The 21,749-nt window shown below is 43.5% G+C and overlaps 1 protein-coding gene across 1 annotated transcript in view; it reads left to right on the top strand.

The window, feature by feature from the left end:
* Nucleotides 1-16,638, top strand: part of Shq1 (SHQ1, H/ACA ribonucleoprotein assembly factor) — a 103,362-nt gene extending 86,724 nt beyond the window's left edge. The window contains exon 11 of the mRNA XM_021639494.2: nucleotides 14,906-16,638. Coding sequence (XP_021495169.1) covers nucleotides 14,906-15,746 — 841 coding nt within the window. The 3' untranslated portion in view covers nucleotides 15,747-16,638. The remainder of the gene's footprint in view (nucleotides 1-14,905) is intronic.
* Nucleotides 16,639-21,749: the final 5,111 nt, after the last annotated feature.

Below are 21,749 nucleotides of genomic sequence, written 5' to 3'. Positions count from 1 at the left end.
AATTAAAAAAAAAAATAGCTTTTCTGGATATAGTACTCTTGGCCAATGGTTATTTCCTTTCAGTTCTTAAAATATATCATTCCTTGCTGTCCTGGCTTCAAGAGTTGCTGACCAGATATCTGCTGTTCCTGTCTTTGTTGGTGAGTTGGCGTTTTCCCCTTAGCGCTTTGAATATTGTTTTGTGCTTTTTATTTCTTGGCAAACTGGCTATATTGTGGAAGAGGTCCTCTCTGGCCAAACATATGTGGTTCTTAATGCCTCCTGTTCAAATGTTTATTTCTAGATTTGTGGAATTTTTCTGCTATAATTATTGACCATAGTCTCTGCCTTTTAGTCTTTAGCTCAGCTCCTTCTATTCTGTAGAGTCTTAAGTTTCAACTTTGATTGCATCCCTGAGTCCCTGGATATTGTTATGCTTGTTTCTTACTTCTTATCAGTGTTAAAATGCAGTATTTCCTCACCTGTGTCTTCCACCCCCAACATTATTTTTCCTGTTTGATCCAGTCTGTTGATGATCTTTTCAGATACTGTATGTTTTTGGTTCATTTTATTTAATTCATCCCTAACACTTTTTTTTTTAAAAGTCTGTTTCCTACCCTGTTGCTGACATTTTTATCTGAATTGCTCATTTTCTAATCTTTTATGCTGACTTTTCCTCTGTGTTACTGGCTTTTCTCTCTGCGACCTGGATCAATTCATCTGTTGTTTGTATCCTCTTTAGCTTCTGAAATCTTCATCTAGTCTTTTGTCTGCTTGGTGTCTTTGATGTTGGTAGTTGGGGGTGGGAGCATAGCTCTCTTTGAGAGGAATCATGTTGCCTTGCTTTTCTGTTTCTTGCATTGCTGTGTTGTGTATGACTGGCACATCTCTTGGTTTCAGTCTCTCTTCTAGACTTTTGGAGAGGATATTCTTATTGAGCAGCCTGCTCTTGAAAGCTCAATCTCCAATACCACTCAGCACAGGAAAAAAAGCTGCTGTAGCAGCAGCAACATAAAACCACCTAAGATAAATGTGCTCAAATAAATTATAATCCTGAAATACATCACCAATGACCATAAAACTGAAAATGGCAAAACCTGTTATAGAGTGTGCTGTGAAATAAAGGACTACTTAAGTATGGAAATAATAAGTGAATGAGATAGAGAAAGTAGACCAGGAAGGCTAAGTGTGGTGGCACACACCTTTAATTCCAGCACTGGGGAAATAGACACAAGAAGATCTCTATGAACTTGATGCCCGCCTGGTCTACATAGCAAGTTCCAAGCCCACCAGGGCTATATATTGAGACCGTGTCTTTGGGAAGGAAGAGTAGGAAAGGGAAGAGAAAAAGGAGATTTAAAGTTAACTAGGTCAAAGAAGAAAAGAGGGGAATAAAGAAGGATGATATAGAGAGGAAAAGATTGGGGTGGAGTGGTAACAAAAAAAAAGATTTCATAGTGAAAAAGTTCAGAAACAAAATTAGGAAAATATAAGAAGTGGGATAAAAAGACTTTTCGAGGAAGTAATTTTGTAAAGCTGATAAGATGAAGATATTACTAAGTATAAAGAGAAAGGGAAGAGGGTAGGAAAGAAACCTGCAGAAAGGAAAAGTATTTGCTTAAATGGAAAAAAGATTAGATGAGTGCATGAAGAGGAATAACACACGGGACCTTTTAGAATACAGTATAGCAAAAACCCTGCTGAACATTAGAAATTAAGGAAATCAGAGTGGAAGTGCTGTGGTACAGCTTCTTTCTGTCCCCTCAAAACTTGGAGCCTACATCTGAACCGGGGTTCTAGGTCCTCTCCATGCATTGTCCTTGGTTGGGGCATCATTCTCTCAGGATTCCAGGGCTCAGTTTTTTTTTTTTTGGCTCTGTTGGTCTCCTTTTAGAGCTCCTATCCCCTCCAGGTCTTTCTATCTCCCCCTTCTTTCATAAGATTCCATGCATTCTGCCCAAAGTTTGGCTCTGAGTCTCAGCCTCTACTTCAATACCTTGATTAGTAGAGTCTTTCAGAGGCCTTCTGTGGTAGGATGTAGCCCATGGACTCAGTCTCCAAGTGGGGTTCCTAGTGAGGGGATCAAGGGCTCTCTTTCGTATGATCACCTCCCCCTGCAGAGTGCAGCCTTGCCAGGCCACAGAGGAAGACAATGCAGCCAGCCCTGATAGGCTAGGGTTAGATGGAAGGGGAGGGGGACCTCCACTGTCAGTGGACTGGGGGAGGGGCATAGGCGGAGAAGAGGGAGAGAGGGTGGAGAGGGAGGAGATGGAGAAGGGGGCAACAGCCAGGATGCAGATTGAATAAATTGTAATAAATTATAATGTATTTTTTTAAAGTGTTAAAAAAAAAAACTTGGAACCTACTGGATGTGTGCACAAAGTAGGTGGGGTCAGCTGAACCTATGGGGGTCTCACCTTTCCTTTGGTTTAGCTGTTGCCGAGTTTGTATGGGACCAGTGTCTTCTGTCTACCACAGTTGTCTTCACACTTGAAATTTCCCTTATGCGCCAGTTTGAATAAGAATGGCCCTTATGTGCTCAGGATTTTGAACACTCCGTCCCCATTTGGTGGTGCTGTTTAGGTAGATACAGGAGGTGTAGCCTGGAAAAAGTATGTCACTGGGCATGGGCTTTGGGATATTAAAGCCATGTTCCATTCCCAGTTCAATCCCTCTGCTTTCTGCTTACATTTGGAGATGTGAGGCCTCAGCTCCCAACTTCACCTGTCCTGTCTCTTGCCATGCTGGCCCCATCCCTCTGGGATCAAAAGCCAAAAATAAACTTTTGTAAGTCGGCTTGATCACAGTGTAAAAACCAATAATAGAAACAGCAATAGAAAAGTAACTAATATACCTTGTTTGTGTTTTGGGGCCTCTGCTGGTCTTAGCTTTGCTTTATGTGGGCTGGGAAGATTCTCTCATCCTCCAAGACTCCCCAGGTCATATATCCTGATATTTCAGCTAAGGAGTGTCTCCCAAACCAAGTGCTTTGAAAACACGAGAAGCAACTATGGCACTGAGATCACTAAAGGCAGAGGTCACTGGCAGTGGCGAAATGACACTGTGGGTATCAGGTTTGGAACTTTAGAGTTCTTGCACATTGCAGTGAAGTGCAGTATCCTAAATGTGATCTCCCACTGGCCTCAGGCTCAGAACCACCAGGCTCCAGTGTAATTTTCAGTTGATGAGATCTGTTCCCAGCCACCAGGGGCAGAATTACCATTCTTTTTGATTCCTCAGCTTGAATATGTTGCCTGCATCTTTCAGCTGGAAGAGTCTGGTTGGCCTGTTCTTCACAGCTGCTTTCCTGGGACAGACTGAAACTGTGAATGTTCTCTGATCAAGTTTTAACAACACATTCTTTTTCATAGTGGTTCCTGGCTGCTGCCCTTAGAGGCATATAACATGAAAGAATGGGATTCTCCCTGTTGCTCCACTGAAGAATTGCTATCATCAAAACTTATGTGCTGGCTAGTTTTATGTCAGCTTGACACAAGCTGGAATTATCTGAAAAGAGGGAACCTCGATTGAAAAAAAAAAAGCCTCCATAAGATCTAGATATAGGGCATTTTCTTAATGATTGATGAGGGAGGGTTCTTGTGGGTGGTGCCATCTCTGGGTGGTTCTGGCTTCTATAAAAAGGGCAGACTGAGCAAACCATGAGGGGCAAGGCAGTAAGCAGCACTCCTCCATAGCCTCTGCTTCAGCTTCTGCCTTCAGGTTCCTGCCCTCTTTGAGTTTCTGTCCTGACTTCCTTCAATGATGGACTATGATGTAGAAATATAAACCAAATTAACTCTTTTCTCCCATCTTGATTTTGGTCATGGTATTTCATCATAGCAATAGAAACCCTAACTAGGACACTCAGGGAAGCTGTGGCCTTGTCCTGAGGTCACACTGCCTGGGTTTCATGTCTGACCTCTGGAAGCATCGTCCGAGTTCTCTGCCTGGCTCTCCTTGGTGCTCTGAGCTTTTGTTCTTTCTTTGGGATAGGGTTAGTTTCTTCCCATTTGTGACTTCTCCACTTGCCCTCACAGAGGCAGCCTTTGCCCTTCCATCTTACCAGAAGTCCCTTTATAATCATGCATTCAGTCTTGATGGATTCTGTTTCTCTAGAAATTTCTCTGTTTCCCCTGATTTTCAAGTTTTCTGGCATAAGATTATTGTACCCATTATATGTCTTTTCTCCATGTCTGAAATTACCCGGTTTTACATTCAGGATGCCTGTACTTGCTCACATTTTGTTCTGCTTGTTTGTAAGATAAGCTTCAAGAAGAAGGGATGGGCGTTGTTTGCCTTATTTATTAGTGCTTTTTCTGTTGATCTATCTATTTTTGTTTGCCTTTCATGTGATTGGTTTCAGCTTTTATCCATGTCATTCTGAGCGTTTGCTCTCTTTTTCTCCTTAGCTTCTAATATTAACACTTATTAACCATTTCCCAGGGAGCCTTGCTTTATTTAAGGCTGTATATTACCTTCCAACTCTGCTTTCTAGTTACCTCATAGGTTTTGAAATCACTAAATGTTCATTATTATTCAATTTTAAATATTTTCTGATTTTACTCACAGTGTGTGGGATTTCCCCTTTCCAAACATACTGATTTTTAGAATACTGTGTTTGCTGTTGACTTTGAATGGTTCTGTTCCTGTCAAAGAATTAGGCTATTCTTTGGAAATTGAGATTAATGTTATATCTAGCATATAGTCAGTGTTTGTGAGTTTTCAGCTTTATTCAAAACAGTGTTTATTTTCTGCTTGTTAGCTGCCATACTCTCTGTGTCTACCACAGAAACGAGCTAGCTTGTCAGTTGCAGGATTTGATTTCTTTTATCTTCACCAATTTGGCTGTTTTATCTGTCAGGTTGGAACTGGAAAAGGTATGTGAAACCCCCCTACTGTGTTGGCTGTCTCGTCGGTGTTTTCATTCTACTCATCAAACTTTACTTTATGGAGAGACATGTTATTGGTGATAATAGTTTATAATTGTTGCATCTCTCTGATGAACATAAGTTCATCACGTGGTGGGTGAGCTTTCTATCACTAGCAGCTTTTGTCTTACTGTTTGTTTTGTCTGCTGGTAGTGTGGCTGACTCCAATAATTTTTTTCCTTCTTATTTTTGAGGCTGAATCTTGCTATGTAGCCCAAGCTGGCTTTGAACTTGTGATACTCCTGCCTTTGTCTCTCTGGTGCTGGGATTCCAGGCATGTACATCATGTCCCATTGCAGTTCTTTCAATGACTATTTGTCTGATCTTTTTTCTTTTTCTTTTTATAAACATTGTTTCAGTAAACTTTAGACAACTGATTTGTAGTAAATTCAAATATCATTATAAAATCTTTTCTATATGTGAAAATTATGCTTTGAGCATATGACGTAAAGCTGAAATCCATTAATAACTTGGGATATTTTTGTGTTCTGGGCTTTGGTCCTTGTACATAGGTTGTAGCGTTTGGCTCCTCTCAGTCATGTGTGCCTGTCTTTGATTCCCATCTCCATATTAAATCAATCACTAGGCCCTTACCATTCTTCCTATCCTCTCTTTCATGTAAATCCCTCCTTTAAGTCTCAGTGCCTCTCCTTTAATCCAGGCCTGCATTTCTGCCATAGTGTCCTTTCTGTTTTGTTTTTTTTTTTTTTTTTTTTTTTTCCCTTCCATAGTGTCTTTCCCTGTGTCTTTCACATAGAAATGCCAACCTGGTCATTTGAAATGACATTTTTACCATAGCTGTCTTTCTTTTTAGGTATCTGCAATTTCTCTTGTTCATAGGGTAAAAACTTAAGTGAGTTACTTTTCCACGTCTACCACCCCATTATCTAAGCTACATGTGTTGATCCCACTGCCTGTACCAGTATGAGGTTAAGGATATCTATGAACGTGGCACAACAAAAAACTCATGAAGCTACTTTTTTAAAAAAAATGTTTGTTGATATAACTTGATTTTATGAACTTTGTAGATGATAGCATCATGTTGCAATATCAAAGCTTAGACTCTAAGCAGAACCGTTAGTTCTGCTGGGCACCCTCTTTCCTGCTATGGAAATGTAGTCAGCATCCCTCAGACTGGCCACAGTTTCTGCCATTCGTTGCCTTTGCATCTTCTATTTCCTCTTCCAGAAAGGTTGCACTTTGTCTTAGCTTTCTCTGAGAAGAGAGAGGCAGTAGCTCTAATATTATGGTGAACATCACTTTATTAGTATAGTCCAGGAGTCCATCTGTTTACATTGGGAACTCTAACATTCTGTTTGTCCTTTCTTTGCTGTTCGTGAAACTTCTAATATCCCTCTAAGTGAGATACTGCTCTTAAACACAATACTTCTGCTGTCCTGGCTGTTGGAGAGCTTTGCCTCCATCCCTGTTAAGTTTCCCTTGTTGGATCTGGGTTGGCATATCCACCCATTTAGTCTTTTTGGAAATGGACTCTGTTGTCCAAGTGAGTCCTGTTGTAAATGTGACTCTAGAAATCTACCAGTAATCATTTGTAGAGCACTAAAGAATGCCAAATGTAAGGTCAGGCAGTGGAAGACTGAAGAATTAAGAGTTTCTTATTTGAAGGAGTTAGAATGAGCATTCTGTTTTACCTAAGATGTGAAAGGAATGTTGAATGAGGAACACTGAGATCGGAACTGGGCTATCTTCTGCCAAACTAAATTCAATCTCTCCAGGTTAAATGTGAGTCTACTCAACTTCATGATTACACACCCCATGTTCCAGTCTTGCTCATCAAGAGGCCATAGGAGATTGTCCTATGCAGAGTTCCTGGATTTAGGCTAGCCCTAGCCCAACAGGTGCCCTTTCCTCTGTGACTTTCAGCAGCTCCTGGGGATCACTGTTTCTTGTCTCATCTTTTCTTTGCCTCTCTGAAAGCCAAACAAGGCACAGCTCTTTGCTGTCCTTTTTGTGGATACTGGGGATGCATATCATTCAGATTCCTTTCCAGTTGTTTCATGTAATCTGCAAGACATCTCTGTTGTCAGTTAATGTATATCACAGCTTTTGCCCCCATATAACTGTAATCTTATTGTTCTGGGTATGAAACCAAGAACCCAAGTCAGACTCCTCCCTCCTGACTTCTGAGCTACAGTCAAACCTGCGGCAGCCTTTGATGTAAGCCATGGTCCACACAGCCAGTCCTGCTTTCAGTTTTGGAAGACTGAGGTCACAGAGTTACCCCTGCCTCAGTGGATACTGATAGCAAAGCCATGAGCATCATGGATGAGAGGATGAGCTCTGAGCCAGCTTGTCAGTCCTCAGACCTCTGTGGTTTCCATAGACAAACCACTTACACTCTGCTCTTCAGCCCTCCCTAAAATAGGGGAGTTAGGCATACAGTGTAAGTGGTCAATAAATGCATGCTAACAACCATGCTGTACTGATGCCATGCTGGCTTAACAGTGGAATCAGTCCATAATGATAACAACCAGCATATATCAGGTACCTACTGCATGCCAAGTATTGGGCTCAGTGCTTTATATACATTCTCTTGCTTCCTCTCATGGGATGCATAGGCATTTGGGTTATGTCCCATTTTATTATAGCCCTAGGTTGCAAGTATAGAAATTGAGGCTTGGAGAGATCAAGCAACCCAGGCTTGTTTGATGTTAGGGCCTGAGGTCTTATCTACCTAGCTGTGCATTCTGCATTCTGTTGGTGGAGTATATAAAGCAGTGTCTGCTACAGAGCATGCGTTCTAGTTGGAGGGACAAGATAAACAGAGGGCAGAACTAGAGAGCTTGTGGGTGACCTGGGCTCATTGCCCAGTATAGGAAATAGTGAACACAGGCACTCAGCCTAGTCCACCAGGCTTAGTGGAAGAAGGCCTTGAAGAGAGAACTGAAGATAGATGGGGTGTGAACTAGCCCTGCAAGGAAGGGGGAGATGGGCTGTGCAGGGCCAGCACTTGCAGCATGTTGTGAAAGTTAAGACAGTCCTATAAGGTGTGAAAACCTTTTTGAAGTGCCTTTCCTGCCATGGCACATAGAAAACAGCAGGGAATTGAAAAGATGGAGCTAAGTAAATGTACACATTGTGAGCTAATTGCCTTGGGTCACATTTGGTGGCTCTTCCTATGCTATTAGAAACTTTAAATTGATTTTAACACTTAAAAATTGGAAGATTTTATGTAAAAGTCTGGATTTATAACTCTTGTGTCAGGAGTTCTGGCAGCTGCTGGCCCATCTTCACATGGTAGCAGTTGGCTGGATCTGGAGCCAGCTGTCTTTATTATGTGGTACAAGTGCTTTCCATGCTGTCCAGACCCCACCTGCCCACGAGACTCCATCTGTCTGGTTTCTGTGAGCCATAGTTTGTGGCGTTGGCCTAGTGGGTCAGAGCTCTGATACTGGACACAGCTTCCTATGATTGGGCAAGCCTCTGGCACTTCTGGATTATCAGGGCCTAGCACATTCCAGGCACTTAGTCATGTGGCACCTGGTTGGCAGCAGTGACCACATTAGAGTGGAATGGGTCTGGAAGCCACAGCGGGCTTAGGGGAACCAAACCAAGGTTACACCATCCAGGCTGGTGGTTCATTTTGTGCTGTGCTGTAAAGGTGCAGTGTGGCTGTCCATTAGTCTCAGCTAGGCTGCATACAGCTCAGGGAACAACCTGAATGTGTGTGTGTGTGTGTGTGTGTGTGTGTGTGTGTGTGTGCATAGAAAACAACTGCTGTTTGCCATTGCTCAGTGTCCAGCTTCCAGGCCAAACATGGAGAGGCTCTGTTGCTGTATGATTCTCTGAATGCACACTAAACAATAGAACAACAATAACAACAAGGCACAAGCAAGGCTTATAATACATAGTTGCCTCACACAGCAGGACAACAACATGACAAAGATCATTGTCGGGGCTCCCAGCCCTGTGTGTTTTAGCAAAAGCCCATTAAACCTAGTTGCCTTTGAGTAGTGCTATGATTTCTTCCTGGCTGCTGATGACAGCTTGCCTCTGCATTTAGCCTGTGTTCTTATTTTGTTTATTTATTTATTTCCCTTTCTTCTGCACTTGGTATTCCTCCAGGCACTGTCTGAATGTACCTTGCCATTGGGAGCACTAGGCAAGAAGAAAGTCCTACTGCCTCTCCCTCAGGCTCAGGCTTAGGAAAATCAAAGCCAAGTAGAGGCAGCTCTTCTCTGCCTGCAGCAGGGTCAGCAGTTTGTATAATGTTTTCCCTGTCAGCTTATCGCAGCTGATTTCTTGTGGTTTTGAGCAAGGGAATGGAAGAGCTATGTGGTTGCTGCCTTTTGAAGCAGGTGGGGCCCTGCAGCTGTGATCAAAGCCGAGCTCTGCACTCCCTGCCAACCGACCACATTCCCTGCTCTTTTGTAAACTGCTCTGTGTGGGCCTAGCTTTCTCTGTGGAGTGAGATGGCACCAAGAGAAAACCTACCTGGACTCTAAGACAAGATATAAAAAGGTAGCAACACTCAGACCCTCCTCCTTCTGAGCTGCAAGCATTTTGACACGGTCATTTGAGTCAAACCATAACCAGCTTTAGCGTATGTAGAAACATACACTACTAAGCCACCACTGGGTTTGGCTATAAGCATCTCACTGCTGTACTATGTTGTACTGTGAATTCCTGGCTTGGTGAAAGATCAGCCACTCTCTCATTCTTATTTTAGCAGTCAGTGATTTTTGTAGATACCAATTTGAGTCTGACAAGAACATGTTGACAACTCTCCAGTTCAAATTATAGAAGAGTCCTTTGTAAGTCTTGAAGAGTAAGTGAACATGGGGTTCTGATGAAGTGTTCAGCCAACTAGTGCAGTCTTAATCTTAGATAGTCACATGATCATTATAAGAAAGCATGAGATTCCTCCAAATCTCAGAACTGTTCTAGATCTTTTGCATGTTCTGTTGACAGGGTCTGGGTGTGTGCACATTTAACAGTAGCATCAGTTTTTAAGGAGTTGGCCTTGGAGGCCCTCACAGACCTCTGCCAGTGCTTTGCTTGTGCACATGCTGAACTCTTGACTCCAGGAATCTTGGTGACTGAGAATAAAGACTTCCTTTGGTGTTTTCTATGCTCAGATATTTATTTCTTAGATAAGTTAGTTGTGGAATGAGACATTCCAGTGCCCTAAAATAGTTTTATCTAGTCTTGGAATCTGGAAACTCACAATGTCTGCTTTCGCATAATGTGTAGACAACTTGTAGTCAAATTTAGGGACTTACTGTTGGATTTTTATCTTGAGGAGGTGATGTTTCGGAAGGTACAGGCCTCATTGGCTGGTGTGAACAGAATCAGTGATATACTCTGGTGTAGCTCCAGAGGGACTGCTGAGAGTGGAAGAATGCAGAGGAGAGGGGCTGCCGAGGAGGCTCAGGGGTTAGAGCTTCTGGCCTCTGTGGGCATCAGGCCTACAAATGGCAAGAGACTTACAAGCATAAAATTAAAATCAAACATCGTTTTTAAAAAACAAGCAAACAGTCTGATTAAGTGCTTCATTATAAATGCTTTAAAAATATGCTTGAGTCTGTATATCTAGATAGGAGTACATCAGCAGGTACCCTTGTAGATAGTATTAGACAAAGTAATCCCTTGAATTTCAGAATTTATTTGAAAAGGAAACAAATATAACTTGAATGGCTATAGCAATTATTGTTTCTCAAAGACTTGTGTAGTACACCAGGCCCTTGTCTGGGCAACATCATAGATGTGCTGAATGGAAAAGAGCAGCCCAGAGCTGAGGTCGACCAGATAGATTTTTGTCTTCTCCTGCTCCTTACAACAGTGGTACAAAAACATGGGGAATTGATAGAGTAGTCTTTGTTTGTTTGTTTGTTTTTGGGGGGTGGTGCTTTTTGAAATAACTTACATTTATACCCTTGGGGGGCTGTCTGAACTGGGGAGATAGCCCTGTAGGTAAAATGCTTGCCTTGCAAGCATGAGGACCTGAGTTGGATCCCTGGTACCTTTATAATCAAAGCTGGGTGCCGTGGCATGTGCTTGTAATTCCATGCTGAGGCAGCAGAGACGGCTGGAGTCTTGGGGCTTGTTAGCTAACCAGCTTAGACTACTTGGTAAGTTCCAGGCCAATGAAAGCTTCTGTCTCAAAAAAGAAAACACAAGGAGCTGGAAATCTGGCTCAGCAGCTAAGAGACTGTTGCTCTTGTAGAAAACCTGGATTCAGTTCCCAGCACCCACATGGTGGCGCACAACCATTCAAACTCCAGTACCAGAGGATCTGACACTCATCTGACTTCTGAACACCGATGTTCATGTGGTGCACAGACATACGCACAGACAAAACACTCATGCACATAAAGTCAGTCTTTAAAAGTTTTTTAAGTAAAACAAGATGCATACAGCTGAGGAATGCCAACCAGGGTTTTCTGATCTCTGCACATAAATATGAACACACGTGTGCATATGCAGCCACAGCCACTGTGTTAGGAAAGTAAGCTTTCTTCCTCTCGTGCACAAATCTAATGATACTGTTCACTTTTGTTAAATATTTGTACATGGGAAATAATGATTTCTAATGACCCAGTGTTGATTTTTGTTGGCTAAGAGGATAGTTTGAGAATTTGAAATAGTATTAAAGTTTAAAAAAAAACGTTTTAGTTCAAAAAATATTAACGTGGCTTTATAGGTCAGAAGTTGTGAGGCAGATGCCTTCAGACACAAGGACAGTGGCCCATGACAGTGCTGTAACTGACACTCGGGATACGCTGGGTATGCACAAGCCGTGTACTTGTACAGAGAAAGGAGCCATCTGCTACTCTGCACAGGTGGCAGAGTTTGAAGGTTCATGTTGGGTTTGTGAGCACATGCCTTGTCTTTTCAAGAGAAGCCTGGGATACGGAACATGTTCATAGAGGTCTGTTGTTTGTTATTTGCCTGTGCCTGTGGGCTGTGTCTAGGACTCTGGCTCCAGCCCTTTACTCCAGAAGCTGAGGCTTCCTTTTCAGGACTTACAATAGGAAGATGTTCATGGGGGCATCTTAAGTTAGTTTTTATTGAAGTCTGTGCAAGCTCTTGGTAAACAGAAAAAGCTTTTTTACAGGGTGAAACATATAGCCACTATCCCAATCCTAAGAAATGACTCAAAAATACCCAGCAGTCCCTGCCTTGTACCTCCATTGTTGCTTCTCACTAGAATTTGCCTGGTTTTGCACTGTCTGTAACTGAGGTAATGAATAATGAAACTGCCATTTGTGAGTGACTTCCATTAGTCAGCATTATTTTGAGAGTATTCTGACTCTCAGCATTAGCCCCTACAGTTCTTTTTGGGACACCTTAAAAAAAACAGCTTACAAAATGGCATGACAGCATCAGGCCCTACAGAGGAACACGGAAAAGTAGCTGGCAGGCTTGTAAAGTGGGGGATACGAGGGAGAGTTGGGTATATGTTCCTCCACCTGGCGCGTTAGTTATAAGATGCAGTGGACAGAGCCTGAGAGCCCCTTGAATTACAGTCATGTCAGAGTGCCTTAAAATCTAGTTGGAAACTGAACTGGAAGTCACTCCTTTGCTCAAGGTGACATGACTTAAACGGCTCGTACTTAATTCCCCCTCTGGGTTAAAGAAGCAGCTTTTTATTCACAGGGTAGACATCAGCATTTGTGGTGGGCCTGCAAATGGCTTCCACTCTGAAGGCTGTTCATAGCTCAATGGGTATTTGTCTTTTATGGCATTTCTACTTTTTCTGGTAACTTCTACCTATAGCCTGGTAGATTAGGCTATAGAAATAGGTTTGGGGCAGGGGCCAGTGAGATGGCTCAGCAGGCATAGGCACTTAGCCCCAATACTGACACCTGTTTTCTGTCTCTGAAATGATAGAGCCAGCTTGAATTGTCCTCTAAACTCCGTACCCACATCAAGGCACCTCCACCACATACACTAAGTAAGCAAATCTAATTTTTAAAAATAAAATGTGTGTATGTATGTAAGGGGTGGGGCACAGCTGGCCCAGAAGTTTAGAACGGTTTATTAATTTTTATTAGAAAGGAATTCTAATGTGCGCTGTCATTAGTGTCCTGTAAAAGTGTTGCTTGGCTCCAGACTAAGCCTGAGACTTTGAGTGGGGCTAAGGGGCAGAATCCTATAGAAGGTGAGGTGTCCTGGCACAGTTAGCCAGTAGACTCTGTCACCCAGTATGAACTGGCTCAGATTGCCTCACTGGAATCCTGGCCTGCATTCACAGGTGCTGGCTGCAGTCTCAGAGCAGCATCCTGCCCATCAGGCCTGGGTTTGTGCAGAGGAAATGAAAGCTAGTGGTTTACTATGAGATTTACAGTAGACCTGCCATGGCAGGAAGTGGTGAAAAGTTGATTGATCACTTAAGACACAGTTCTACAGCAAGAATCAGGATGTATGTTTTCATTTATGCCTGAGTCCCACCCCCTAATACATTTGAGGCTCTTTTTGCACTTTGACTATTTCATGGGCTGTGGGTTCTTTTTAACACTTCCTAACCCAAAACTTGGTCATCAAATGTGAAGTAGTTGGAGGAATGATATCAGTTTAGCCATGTCAGGGGTGTGTACTTATAGCTGTTACTTTTACACTTTCACTGTAGTTAAATTTACTAGAATTTGTCAGCAATCTATAATTTTGTTAAAAATCCTCCAGATGGGATGTTACCATCTTACAACTGTACAAAGAACGTACAGTTACATGGTAGAGTTACATTTGTAGCAACTTCTAAGAAAATCTAGTTTGGGGTGTGACTTAATGATCCACTTGTCAAGTCCCAAAAAAACAAAGGCAGCAGTTGTAGCTCATTGGTGAAGTGTTTATCTAGCATGCATAAAGCCATGGGTTTAATTTCCAGGAAATTCTCCCTCTCTCCCTTAAAAAAAAAAAAAAAAGCCACCTAGTGACGGGTCAAAAGTAAATCAACATATGATTTTTTAAGTAATTTTTTTTTCTGGAAAAATAAAGATTCCCATGGGTAGTTGTAGGCACAGATGCCATTTGGATTGCATGGCTCATGTACAACTGCTCTTTGTGGGAAGCCTCATAGTGGTGAAAGTCCAACTGCAGGCTGTCCCTTGCTGAGTCCTTAGCTCACTCCCCTGGTCTGTCTGGAGTCATCTTTACTTTGGCAGACATTTTCCTTTAGCTAGCTCTCTGGAGGTGCCCCTGAAGCCTGGGGCTTTTCTTCAGCCAGTCATGCCACTGTCCTTGTCCCCTTCTCCTCACTCTGCTCATCTTTCGACACTGCTCCACCATGTCAGTGTAGAAACTCATAGGAACACTGACTGTTGTGAGGAAGGGGCTGAGACACAGGCAAGTTCCTCAATGGGAAGTGCCGTCTTGTTCACACTAGCTCCTTTAAAACAAAGCCATGTTTGCTTATTGTGAGCACACATAGAGGTCAGAGGGCATCTTGCCGGAGTCAGTTCTCTGCCATGTGTGTCTAGACAATGCAATTCTCGGTAACAGGTGCCTTTACCCACGGAGCCATCTCACCAGTCCCAAAATTTGAACACTTCTAAGGAGCAGACATTGCATTCCTAGTAGATTTAAAAATTAAAACAGTAAGCAACACTAAAGCTCCACCATCTGCCCTGTCATTTGCCCATTTTTTGGTTGGACTCTCCTGTCTTAGAATTCTGGTTTCCAAAACTTCCTCTGGATTAGGCTCTAGTCTTCGAAGTAAGATGAAAAATCTCAACTTAGCATTAGCGCTTTGATCTGGTTTTGAGGGTTGTGGGGTTTCCCTTAGTTGTATCAAACTTTCCTCCCATAGCTCCTATCCCGTGAGTGATAAAAAGGCTTTCCGCATTCTAAAGTCATAGAGAGAGCCCACACTTCCTCCACTGCTGCATGCCTTCTCACGTTCTCACACTTACATCTGTGACCTGCTTGGGCTTGCCCCGGCACCATGTGAAGTGCCAGGTTTGTGATGTTTTATACCCTTTTGTCACCACTCTGATTAATGAGCAGACCTAATTTTTCTTCTTAATATAATTTTCAAGGTCCAAAAAGTTGGCTGCCCTGGCAGAAGCCTTGAAAGGAGTCTCTCTCAGTAAGGACCAGCTGGGGTTAGAACTACTGGAACTGGAAGCCGCCGCACTCCTGGTGCAGGAGGAAGAAACTGCCGGAGAAGCACCCCAGTGCAGCCTCACACAGCAGGCTCCAGGTCCTAGTCCTGAGCCCAGTGACTCGGACAGTACCTCATCATCTGGCACAGAAGACTCAGCTTCAGAGGAAGAGGAGCTTGTTGGGACTCAGCCCTCAATGCTCACTTCTCTGCAAGCTCCCCTTTTGGAAGAGGACAGTGCCCTGCTCATCAGGAATAGTGGGCTCTGCAGAAACATGGCCACCCAGGGGTGTGAAGTCAGTCACGGGCGGCCACTGGCCTCTTCCCGGGCTCCTCTGATAGAGATTGGAGATGGTGGACTCTGCACAAACATGGCCACCCAGGGGTGTGAAGACAGTCAAGAGCAGCCACTGGCCTCTTCCCGGGCTCCTCTGATAGAGGAGATTAGAGATGATGGGCTCTGCAGAAACATGGCCACTTCCCAGGCTCCTCTGCTGGAGGAGGTTGGAGATGGTGGCCTCTGCACAAACATGGCCACCCAGGGGTGTGAAGACAGTCAAGAGCAGCCACTGGCCTCTTCCCGGGCTCCTCTGATAGAGGAGATCGGAGATGGTGGACTCCACACACACATGGCCACTTCCCAGGCCCCTCTGATAGACAATGTTGGAGACAAGCTGAAGACCGTGCTTTGGGTTTCCACACCCCATGGTGTAAGTGCTGGAAGCCACAGCAGTAGGCAGGGTGGAGAGGAGAGGGGACAGGTGCCGTGTGATTGACTCAATTGGTTGGCTCATTATGAGGAACTAGGTCAGGAAGACTTTCATATAGAAGTAGAATTTCTGCTTTTCGTTGTGTACTTTTTCTGTGTGGATATAGGATATTGCTTTTCAGTGAGCTAACATTTTTGAATTTTTTATTTTGCAACTTGAAAAAATAAAGTCCTGAAGTATTCTTTCCAAGGTGTAAGTAATATTTAAAAATGAAGACCATAATTCTATTAGGGATTGTGTAGAGCTCTGGAGCAGTGGTTCTCAACCTTCCTAATGCTGTCACCCTTTAATACAGTTCCTTGTGGTGACTCCCCCAACCATAAAATTATTTTGTTGCTATGTTACAACTGTAATTTTGTTACTGTTATGAATCATAAATATCTGATATGCAAGATCTCTGATGTGCAACCCCAAAGGGGCCCTGACCCACAGGTTGAAAACCACTACTGTGGACAGCCAACAGGTAGTACATTTGGAGTGTACACTGTGAGAAATGCTAACAAGGGAAGACACCAGGTGAAATGCTCACTGCAGTCAGGGTGATGAATTTCCCTATCATCTCCAGCTGTCCTTGGACCATTTGACACCCCTTTCTCTGAGCCAGATGCCACCCACCTGTGTCCCCTAAGCAACCACTAATCTTCTATGTCTTAAGCCAGTGGCTTGTATTGCACACAAACTAAAGCACGAAGTGTGCCCTTTTGATCAGGCTCATTCCACTGCACATAACTATTGTGAGATTGATGGGAACACTAATGTGTGCCGAGTCTTTTGTGTTGTCTTCAGAGTGTGGAGACCATTTCTTGGAATAGATTTGTGCATTCACCCAGTGATGGACATTTGAAGTTGCTGCCATTGTTTGACTGTTAATAAAATTATTGTGAGCCTTTGGGTACAAGTCTCTGCGTGCACGCATGGTTTCCTCTTTTCTAGGTGTCAGTGTGACATGTCTTGAATGTGTGTTGGGGAGATGTTTAACATTTTACCAGGTTGTGCAATTGTTTTCCCTCATAGGTTAGAAGGACCAGTTTACACCAGCAGTGTGTCAGTGTTCCCATTCTCTTCATTGCTCAACGCTACTTGGTATTTTCATCTTTTTTACATTTGCTTATTTAGTTACTGTATGTGCACACATGGGGGGGGGGGGTTCAGAGGACAACTTTCAGGGGTCAGTCCTTGCCTTCCAGGGAGTGTAGATTCCAGAGACTGAACTGGATCATCAGACATACTGTCAAGCACTCTTACCGCTTGGGCCATCTTGTCACCCCTCTTAGTGTTTATCATCTCAACAGGTATGGAGTTGAAGCCTGATTCTCATTCATGTTCACAGACTTAAGATTTATTCTGCTGAGCTTCTTTTCACATGCTTGTTACTCCCATTTTTCTGAAGTGCCCAAATCTTTTGGCATTTTTAAAGGGTACTTTATTTTTCTTGCTTTTTGGCTTGAGAGTTCTTTATAAGGTTTGGATACGAGTTCTCATTATGCGTCACGTTCTCCCGCTCTTGTTTCATGCCTTATCCCCTTTGATCATCTGCCACACTCTGCATTTTATCTTGCTTGGTGTTGGGTTTGCGTTTCTACAAATATTTTTTATCTTTCTTTAGGGATTCAACTAAGTGGCTTGTGCTGGTTTGGATCTGTCTTCTGTGTTTGTTCATCTAGGGCAGTTCATTCTCGGATCCATTATTGCCCAGTGTTTGTATTCCTGATGTAGTTTCTCCGTCTGCATATGCTTGTCCATGTGTGTCTCCCTGCCTTTCTACCCCACTCCCTTACTTTTTGCATAGCTGTAATCAGCTTTGCAACTGGCAGAAACAAGTTAGGAAAGAAAGCTCCATTTTTTTTAAAACATTTTTTTATTTTTATTTTATGTGTATTGGTGTTTTGACTGCGTGTATGTCTGTGTAAGGGTATTGGATCCCCTTTAACTGAAGTTACAGACAGTTGTGAACTGCCATGTGGGTGCTTGGAATTGAACCCAGGTTCCCTAGAAGAGCACCTAGTGTGCTCTTAACTGCTGAGCCATTCATTTTTTTACTCATAATTTCAAAGAGATTTCAGTCCTTTCTGGTGGGAGAGGCATGGGGTAGGAATGGTTCCATCTATGAAGATTGGCTTGTTCACGTGGTGGCAAGCAGAAAAAACAGATCAGCACCAAAAGCAAAGACCTGTCCCTAGGGACATGCTTTCTCCAGCCAGACCCACTGCAAAGGCTCCACAGATGTCAAAACACTGCCACAAACTGGGAAGGAAATGTTCAGAGCATGAGACTAGAAACCTTTGGTTCAAATCACCATGCTTTCCTGCTCTTTGGTTTTCTCACCATAGGAGACAGCAGCTGCTTTGGTCAGAAAGCCCTTGGCCTGTCTCCTGAGCTCCACACTTTACTGGGCTCACCCTGAGTTTTCCGTCTTGCACAGTGGGACACTCATAGAGCTCACCTGCTCTGCTTCCTGTCTTCCATCACCTGATGTTCATTATCTTGAAAAATTATGGCTTCATACATGTTTCCATTTTTCTCTTTGCTAATGCTCCTCCCTGTGCCTCCATCTTGAATGGAAATGGTATCATAGTTAGTGTATTATGTGCATTTCCCAGCTTGCAGGTCAGTTGCTAGGGCAGTGGGTCTGGATCAGGTCTTGTTACTCATGAACACCACTGCTGTATTCTCAGTGCTCCGGAGACACATGGCGAGTGAATGAACAAGTAAAATAAATCTATTTGCTTTGGGTGGAAATGAAACGAAACCTGATATGTGTTCATCTCAGCACTTTTTATTCCAAGACTGTATGGTCCCCTTTTCTTTGGATTAGAAAGACTGCAAGAATTTGTATTGCTAATATAAATTCCAGTTGTATTAACATGTTAGTTGGGGTGACTGTGCCATTTGACATGCGTGTTAATGCCTAAACACTCTTAACAGCTTGGTCTGGATGTGTTGGAGCCTTTTCTCAGGCTCCCTGGAAAGCTTCAGAATTTCTGTGACCATTGCAAATCCAGTTCTCCTCAGCAGTACATTACCTGAGGCCACTTTGAAAAGGCTTTGGATCCGTTTAACTGCAAGTGCGCAAATCCTCCCTTGTCTAAATGTTTAAAGCCGTGGACAGTTTCTTCCTTTTATCAGTTCCTGTCCGTAGGAGTCTGGACAGGATTTACTTCCATGAGAATTGTCCTGGAGAAACTGCCTTCCCTAAAGATATGCAAACATGATCCTTCTGCCAGTGTTAAAGCCACGGGGCCCTGTGAGCTCCCTCATGAGTATTAGAGATGACACGTGTGAGTGCCGCAGCTTCAGACCCGGAATTCAGTCTGTGCCATTCCCTTTACCCTCCATTTGTCCACGGGGTTTAAGGCTCATGAATCATGACACCTGGCCTTTGTTTAAGAGGGCTAAGAACACTAGTCCATCACACCTGCGACCCAGCATTCCCCTCAAAGGACTGCCTTCGGGGATTTTATGCTGAATATCTCACCAGACAACTTTAGGGGTCTCCTAGAACCACAGGAGTTTCCCAAGAATGCTTGATGATGGGAGAAAAGGCACACTAGGGAAAGAACAGAGAGGAGACCACAGTGGTGGCCTAGTTACAGTGACACTTGACTCGTTGAAGTTGACAAGACATGGACTTGAGTTCCAGAGCCTTGGCTCAGGGGTGACCTGCCCTGGGGGAGAGATGTCATAACTCCAAACTTTTCCTTTCATCCTAGAAATAGGACTGAAGTTATAGGGATCAAGGGGAATGTGTTTTGAGAAGCACGCTGTTGAATTATTGTGTCACTCAGTGTGGACATCATGGAGTCTTCTTACCGAAACTATGGTGACTATGATGTCATCAAGTAGATTCTTTCGGGTTTGGTTTTGGGGTTTTGCAACAACGTCTTACTGTCAATGTAAAGCCTAGGCTAGCCCGGAACTTAGCATCTCCCTGTGCCAGCCTCCCAAGTGCAGGAATTCCAGGCTTGTGCCACCAGGCCCAGCCTGGTGATAGAATCTTAGGCTGCCACCTTCATAAATGCAATGTGTGTGTGTGGTAGTTTGAATAGGTGTGGCCTCCATAGACTCATGTGTTTGAGTGCTTGATCCATAGAAAGTGGCACTATTAGGAGGTGTGGTCTTGTTGGAAGGAGTATGTCACCGTGGAGGGGCTTTGAAGTTTCCTATGTTCAAGCCTTGTCCAGTGTGGCACAGTCTCTCCTTCTGCTGTCTGTGGATCAAGATTTAGAACTTTCAGTTCCTTCTCCAGCCCCTTGTCTGCCTGCAGGCTGCCATGTTTCCCACCATGATGATAGTGGACTAAACCTCAAACTGTGAGCCAACCCCAGTTAAATGTTTTATAAGAGTTGCTCTGGTCATGAGGTCTCTTCACGGCAATGGAAACCCTAAGACAGTGTTTTTGACAAAACATACAGAATTTGTCTGTATTTGTATTGCTTATCTTTATATAGTGAGACTTTATGTTCAAAACACATGATAAAGTTGAAGTGTTTAACCAGCATGAGGATTCATCCTTGTTGCTTGACTTCCCCAAGCTAAACAAGGCTCTATTTCAATACCTAACAACAGGCTGCTAGGGGAGTCAGCACTGTGAAATGACCCAGCTCTGATCATCATTCAGAAACAGGCTGGTGATCAAAGTCTGCAAGTTCAGCAAGTAACATAGAATATTAATTATATCGCTGCGTCACAGTGATACCTCGTCCTCTGGCTTTGCATCATCACTGACTGGCTTTCTCATGTTCTGCCTGTCCCATTATCCTTGAAGAGTAATGCATGGTCTTCCTGTGGGCATGGTGGGCGCTGCTGCTGGAACCAGGATAGTATCATCTTTCACTAGCACAAGATTAATTTACCAGTAAGACAGGGCTGCTCCCTACCACATGCTGAATTGGTTGGCAGCTGCTGGGCGGTTTTCACACCTGCCAGTGGAAAATACACTTTCTTTGTGGGAAACAGATTCTGTTTCTGCGTACCTGATGGAGTTACTAGTTATAAACATTTATTAAATTGTTTTAAAACACGGACCCCTTTATATTGTTAAGTTGTGTAAGAAGTAGCTGGAAATCAACTTATATAATGATGAGAACAGACACTACTAAAAGAAATAGGAGTAAAACTAAAAATACATCATATTTTCACAGAAATGTTAATTGCAAAAGACTTTATGATGTAGAGCTCTGTCTAAATAACATGTCCTGTCATGTAATGTCATTGCCTATCAGGTAGGTATATTCATGTTGAGTTTCACAAACACATCTCTGAGTGTTTGGTCAGGATTTAACAGCTCACTCCCAGGTGAAAGCATGCGATCCTATCCGGTCCCGCCTGTCTTCTGAGCATGCGCCATAGTTCTTCAGCCCATGGCAAGTGAAGGAAGCATTGATTAGACTTGATTTAAAGCAGTGAGTGATAAATGCAGCTGGGAAATTGATTCATGTCTCTCAAGTGACTGGGGCACAGCCATCTACCGTTGACACAACTCCTGTCTCAAGGCTGGAAAACAAACAGGGAAACACGTGTCAGACAGATAAATGATTGCTGCTTTCAGCTCCTGGGGAAACCATTTGTTTCTGAGATAAGGAAGACTGCTCTCCAGTCATAAAAAGATAAGCCAGGGAAAGGAGGCTGTGGAATTAGATGCCCACAAACTTCCTTCAAAAACTGCAGAAGAAAGGGAAAGGGTTCGCCTCCCTAGGAAAATCATGCTGTGCCAGGCACTGGGAATTGCTGTCTCCGGAAACACTGTGAAAGGATCTCTGTCACACTGTGTCTTTGAAGCCAGGTCCTGGGGAATACTCCCCACTGCTCTTGGTGTGCTCCTTCGGAGAGGTGGGGGAAGGGGGCAGTATCCACAGGAACCACTAAATGATAATCCTTATGGTCCTCCCAACCAGGGCAGGGACCTGAAGTACTGATGCTCCTAGCCTTAGAAGGCCTCTGAAAACAAGTCCCCTGCTGCCTGGTGCCTCCTAGGAGACTGGCTTATCATGCTTAAACAGTTGCTCTGTT

The sequence above is a fragment of the Meriones unguiculatus genome, chromosome 5, assembly GCF_030254825.1.
Source record: "Meriones unguiculatus strain TT.TT164.6M chromosome 5, Bangor_MerUng_6.1, whole genome shotgun sequence".
NCBI classification, from domain to species: Eukaryota; Metazoa; Chordata; class Mammalia; order Rodentia; family Muridae; genus Meriones; species Meriones unguiculatus.
This window is presented reverse-complemented; position numbering and strand designations above follow the sequence as displayed.